Source organism: Protomyctophum parallelum, assembly GCF_964188405.1.
Source record: "Protomyctophum parallelum genome assembly, chromosome: 5".
NCBI lineage: Eukaryota > Metazoa > Chordata > Actinopteri > Myctophiformes > Myctophidae > Protomyctophum > Protomyctophum parallelum.
Genome location: NC_139702.1, coordinates 934,589 through 941,192, shown reverse-complemented (window position 1 = coordinate 941,192; position 6,604 = coordinate 934,589). Strand labels below are relative to the sequence as shown.

The window sequence follows — 6,604 nt, the reverse complement described above, 5'->3', positions numbered from 1 at the left end:
GCAGCCAGCACCATGTGAAGGGTGGCTCCCTGCTGATGGCCCTGCAGCCAGCACCATGTGAAGGGTGGCTCCCTCCCTGCTGATGGCCCTGCAGCCAGCACCGTGTGAAGGGTGGCTCCCTCCCTGCTGATGGCCCTGCAGCCAGCACCATGTGAAGGGTGGCTCCCTGCTGGTGGCCCTGCAGCCAGCACCATGTGAAGGGTGGCTCCCTCCCTGCTGATGGCCCTGCAGCCAGCACCGTGTGAAGGGTGGCTCCCTGCAGCCAGCACCATGTGAAGGGTGGCTCCCTCCCTGCTGATGGCCCTGCAGCCAGCACCCTGTGAAGGGTGGCTCCCTGCTGGTGGCCCTGCAGCCAGCACCGTGTGAAGGGTGGCTCCCTGCAGCCAGCACCATGTGAAGGGTGGCTCCCTCCCTGCTGATGGCCCTGCAGCCAGCATCATGTGAAGGGTGGCTCCCTCCCTGCTGATGGCCCTGCAGCCAGCACCATGTGAAGGGTGGCTCCCTCCCTGCTGGTGGCCCTGCAGCCAGCACCGTGTGAAGGGTGGCTCCCTCCCTGCTGATGGCCCTGCAGCCAGCACCATGTGAAGGGTGGCTCCCTCCCTGCTGATGGCCCTGCAGCCAGCATCATGTGAAGGGTGGCTCCCTCCCTGCTGATGGCCCTGCAGCCAGCACCCTGTGAAGGGTGGCTCCCTGCAGCCAGCACCATGTGAAGGGTGGCTCCCTGCTGATGGCCCTGCAGCCAGCACCGTGCGAAGGGTGGCTCCCTCCCTGCTGATGGCCCTGCAGCCAGCACCATGTGAAGGGTGGCTCCTGGCTGGTGGCCCTGCAGCCAGCACCATGTGAAGGGTGGCTCCTGGCTGGTGGCCCTGCAGCCAGCACCATGGCACCGTCGGAGGTGCGTCAGGCAGAAATGCCCAGCAAGTCTCATCACTTTCATGTGCTTACATCTATACTTTCATTGTACAGATATTCTATACTGTTATAGCTATATGGATGTTAGGTTCTAGCTTGCTTGATCCTTCATGACTATTTCCATGTATTTGATGTATTATTTACCATGTGTTGTTCTAGCTTACTGTAAGTCGCCCATTTTCAGCTTTCTCCCCCACCACAGTGGGCGCCATTCACTTCTCACAAGTGTGATTTTTTTCTCTCGAGGCAGCGAGGCAATCTACAAACTCACAATGTGTGACATTGAGACGCATTGGGAGCTTGCATATTGGCTGTTTTCACTATTTCTGAGCGGTGCGGACCGCTCCAATGTGTGGCTTTGTGTGTAGGTCTGTGGCTTTGTGTGTAATATGTTCTATTTCTATTTCATGACATGAACAAGGGTTCCATAACCTCATGTCCTCTCACATGTACAGTAGATAATCATGTATAATTCACGATGGCACAACAGAAGTGAGTGTGTGTGTGTGTGTGTGTGTGTGTGTGTGTGTGTGTGTGTGTGTGTGTGTGTGTGTGTGTGTGTGTGTGTGTGTGTGTGTGTGTGTGTGTGTGTGTGTGTGTGTGTGTGTGTGTGTAAAGAAAATAAAAAATAAACTACACTCCACTTCCACTATGCCTTGGCTTATGTCTATTGGCAATAGAGTTACATACAACACACTTACACACTTGTAGAATGGGGTTAGAATGTAATCTCTAGAAAGTAATCCTGGTCTCTATAAGTAGCTGGGTGGAATAACGTGTTTGCATGGGGTATGTCCTGCCGGGAAACTCCCCCTGTCAAGTGATAAGAAGTGGCCTGCTCACAAGATTGTTTTTAAGGGTCTACTTGGTCACCTGAAAATGGCTTACCTACAAGCTTGCAAATGCAAACATGCAAACATGCAAACATGGTGATAGTTATAGTAGATCAACTATCTTTGGTTAACTCTTGGGTGAAGCTTACCTGATGGGTGCAGCATTTCCCAGGATGACAATGGCTCCATCTACCGGTCGGGGATGGTCATTGCACGTTTGTGATGGCATTTGATGACTACAGCTTCTGGGAAAACGGGAAGAAACTTAACAAACAAACAGGACGAACTACGCATCGAAAATGGAGACATATGGGTGAACCATTTTTCTAGCCTCTTTGGCCCAATAGAGAAGAACAGAGAGCAAAAACAAATAAAAGATAATAAAACCTACAGTCAGAATCCATTAGATTCCTAAAGGTCTGGGTTTCCGATTCACAAATCACCCTAAATTTAAAGAACTACAAGACAAACATCTGTGGGGCGGACGGTATTCTAAATTAAATGATAAAATCCACTGACCTCAAATTCCAACTGGCCATATTAAAAATCCTCAATATCCTGCTCAACACTGGAACTCCAGCACATGGAATCAAGGGCTGAAAACGCCATTCCACAAAAGTGGAGACAAATATGACCCAAATACATACCGCGGCCTGCAGGATTTGTATAAACAGCAACCTCGGAAAGATCAGTGGATACAAAGAAAAATCTTAACTAGGTATACAGACTCAGTGAACAAAGTCTTGCAATCGAGAAAGGTCGTCATAGACAGACCTCTCCTGAGAGAAGACAGACTATGCAGTGTGCACCCACTGCACACAAAATGAATTGGAAACTGCAAGCTATACATATCCTATAACCGTCTGTCCACTGTACCAAGACATCAGAGGCCCAAATATAAACCCGGATATTTAGAAAACACTCCTATCTGCTGGGTGATGTAGGCCTACATGACAAAACACTCCTATCTGCTGGGTGATGTAGGCCTACATGACAAAACACTCCTATCTGCTGGGTGATGTAGGCCTACAGTACAACACTCCTATCTGCTGGGTGATGTAGGCCTACAGTACAAAACACTCCTATCTGCTGGGTGATGTAGGCCTACATGACAAAACACTCCTATCTGCTGGGTGATGTAGGCCTACATGACAAAACACTCCTATCTGCTGGGTGATGTAGGCCTACATGACAAAACACTCCTATCTGCTGGGTGATGTAGGCCTACAGTACAAAACACTCCTATCTGCTGGGTGATGTAGGCCTACATGACAAAACACTCCTATCTGCTGGGTGATGTAGGCCTACAGTACAAAACACTCCTATCTGCTGGGTGATGTAGGCCTACATGACAAAACACTCCTATCTGCTGGGTGATGTAGGCCTACAGTACACAACACTCCTATCTGCTGGGTGATGTAGGCCTACAGTACAAAACACTCCTATCTGCTGGCTGATGTAGGCCTACAGTACAAAACACTCCTATCTGCTGGCTGATGTAGGCCTACATGACAAAACACTCCTATCTGCTGGGTGATGTAGGCCTACAGTACAACAATGTGCAAACACAACAGCAAGATGTGTGAGCTGCTGCGATAGGAGAAGATATCAAATGGAACACAACCACCCATTGTGTGTATTCCCATAAACATTGTCCTAACACAAACATTGAATGCCATTGACAATGAATGGCCAGTTTTGAGTGTTTGTGCAAACATTAACATTGAATGCCATTGACAATGAATGGCCAGTTTTGAGTGTTTGTGCAAACATTAACATTGAATGCCATTGACAATGAATGGCTAGTTTTGAGTAAACATTGTGTAAACACATACTGTATACTGTATTGAAGACAAAAGTGAGAACGCAAATTGTGATTGGCTGCAATGAGACGGTGCATTGGTGTATGATGACGTAGATGATAAGAGCTCTCCTCACTTCACACAGGTGTGATTCTACCATCTATTCTACACCAACTCTCTTCGCCAAAAATAACAGATCTACAAGTTATTATTAGTCACGGTTCAAGGTTCTTTATTATTTGTCTCCTGAGGAAGAAATTCGTCTTAGACAAAGGGTCCGCATGCAAGCGTAGCCCTTATGCCCATGTCGCCTAGGGCTAGGGGTTGACCACTCTGCACCTTATGCCCATGTCGCCTAGGGCTAGGGGTTGACCACTCTGCACGGGGATGGGCTCATTGGGGGTACGTGGGGACGGTGAGAGGGCGAGCTTTATGCTGGTCGCCTGGAGTGTCTGGAAGAAATACCATGGGAAGGGCAGTGGCACCTGGAGCAGCGCCACGGCGGCGTCACAGAGGCCAGCTGCGTGGATGTAATACGAGACGGGAGGGCGTCTCCTGCACAGTCCGTCCACTTCCTCCAGAATGCGGTCGAACACCGACGTCACGCGCCTCTCGTGCTCACTCTCCGTCCGGGCAAACCCGGCGAGTGTCCCGCCGGAGCCCCGACAGCCGTCCGACAGCGGCTCGCCTAGCATCAGAGCTTCGATTACGTGAGAGACGAGCAAGCAGCTCTGCTGCTGCAGCTCCACGCCGCGGAGAGGGGCGCGGTCCGCGTCAAACAACGACCTATGCAAGTCGGCATAGAGAGCCGCAAGGCACCGGAACTCCTCTGCAGAGCCTCTCATCTGCGTGGAGACGTGTCCTCCTCCACACCGCCGCGGCTCGCTTCCCAGCGCGGAGGCAGCGATGGCGGGAGGGGGGCTGGTCTTCAGGCTGTTGCAGGTGCAGAGGAGCTGCAGCAGCGCTCGCAGGGTGTCCGCGCGCAGCCTCACAAAGTCCCGCTGGAAGGACAGTGGGCTCGGAGGGGTGCCGGCCGCCGCCAGTGACGCCATGGCCTTCTGGTAGGAGCACAGGGCCTCGGTGAGGGCGCCCACTGCGTCTCCGCCGCGCTGCACGCCAGCCAGGCAGCTCTCAGCCTGGGAGAACTCCTTCAGGCCGTCTAGCCAGAAGTAGAAACGCTCCGAGGTCACGCAGCTCTGCAGGCTCCCGTACAGCTTGGCGGACAGCTTGTGGAAGCCCAGGTGCGAGGCCTGGCGCGCGATTTGGTATGCCGTCCAGCCATCCACCACCTTTTCCAGCTGCTGCACGGCGGCTGACTTGGCTTCGGCCGACAGCGACGACGGGCACCTGTCGGCGGCGGCGGAGCGACCGGACGCCCTTACACACAGCTCTGCCAGATCTCCCAGCACGCAATCGTCCCCGAGCGCTGGCAGATGGGTGGCGATGGCGCACAGGGCACGGCACGTGATCACGCGACAGGAGTTGCAGGACGATCGGAGCTGACAGAGCAGGAAGTCCACGGCCGCCGGGCCGAGGTGCGGCCGACCCTTCGTCAGCCGAACCAGGCAGGTGAGAGCCACACGGCATGTGGCGTGTGCTCTGGCGCCGTGGTCCTGACTGCAGAGCACCAGAAGACTCTGCACTCCCAGCACCGAAGTCTGTTCCAGCTGCGCCGTGTCTTTCTCCTCCGGACAGGAGACGGTGACGTTGGTGAGGATGACCACCCCGTGCTTGACCACCGCCAAGTTGCCGTGGTAACAGCATTCCCGGGCCAGCTTAACGAGCTCGTCGAGCTGCGGAGGAAACGAGCGCTGCTTGACGGCGACGGTTCCAGAGAGCGCCGAGAGGACGGCCAACATGCCCAGCTTCAGGTGGACATAAGGGCTGCTCTGCGCACACTCGCACAGGGTCCGAGTGCTTTCTCCGCTCCAGAGGTGAGGAGCCTTCTTGGCCAAGAGCATCAGGTCCTGAATGGCCAGCCTCTTCACGGATCTTCTGGGGTCGTCTTTCAGGTGGCGGAACAGGAGCCGCAGCTGCTCGGGGACCTGGACGGGAGAGGAGGCGGCGAGCCGGGTGAGCGTGTGCAGCGTGACGATGACCATGGCGCTGGACGGGTACGAGCTGAGCAGCTGCGTCAGGAGCTCCCTGCTGCCGGACGCCAGTCTGGTGTCGTGTTGCATGTGCCGCATCACGGGGATCAACTTCAGCTTCAGGTCCACGGGAGTGTCCGGACCTCGGATCATTTCTCCGACCCGGTTGGAGACGGCAACCGCAAAGTCTTTGGAGTGCGCCGAGAAGCTCGCCGCGGCGAATACGGCCGCCTCCACCTCGACACCGTCGCCAGAGTCCAGACTCTGGCGGACGCCGTGGTGCACGTCCTTCCTGTCGGGGGGGATGATGGAGGCCAGACTGGCCAGCGTCCTGAGGGTGATGGCGCGGGCCACGGGGTCGTTGCTGCGCATCACGCTGAACACCTGGCCCACCAACTCGTCCACGTTGAGGATCTCCTCCAGGTGCCTCTCGCTCCGCTGCGCCACCTTCAGCACGCAGAGGCGCAGGAAGTTGTTCCCGGGCGCCGCGAACACGTCCGCCAGCTTGAGGAAGGCCGAGTTGACGAGTGAGGGGAACGGGTACTTGTGGAAGAGTTGGGGGAAGAGTGCCACGGCCTCGCACTGCTCCCCCACGTCCCCTGACCTCAGGCCTTTGTCCAGCTCCATGAGGGCGTCCAGGCCCTGTTGTCCGTAACCACCGGCGTCCGGCGGGAACGACTGCTGAGCCCAAAGTGACATCAGTGTGTGTGTGTCTGCATCTGAACTGCACCTCAAAGCTATCTATGACTGGTCCATTTCATCTGTTTAGGTCATTATGTGTTGAAGCTATCTATGACTGGTCCATTTCATCTGTTTAGGCCATTAAGAACAAAGCTATCTATGACTGGTCCATTTCATCTGTTTAGGTCATTATGTGTTGAAGCTATCTATGACGGGTCCATTTCATCTGTTTAGGTCGTTAAGAAGTACAAAGAGTTGTGTGTTGTTGTTTTTTTTACCAGATCCC

The 6,604-nt window shown here is 54.4% G+C and overlaps 1 protein-coding gene across 1 annotated transcript; it reads right to left on the bottom strand.

Moving 5' to 3' along the window:
• Positions 1 to 3,864: 3,864 nt before the first annotated feature.
• Positions 3,865 to 6,336, bottom strand: LOC310859183 (integrator complex subunit 7-like; the record flags this gene model as incomplete). Its single annotated transcript, XM_083765584.1, has 1 exon — positions 3,865 to 6,336. The coding sequence occupies one exon, from the start codon at positions 6,334 to 6,336 to the stop codon at positions 3,865 to 3,867; it is 2,472 nt and encodes an 823-aa protein (XP_083621710.1).
• Positions 6,337 to 6,604: the final 268 nt, after the last annotated feature.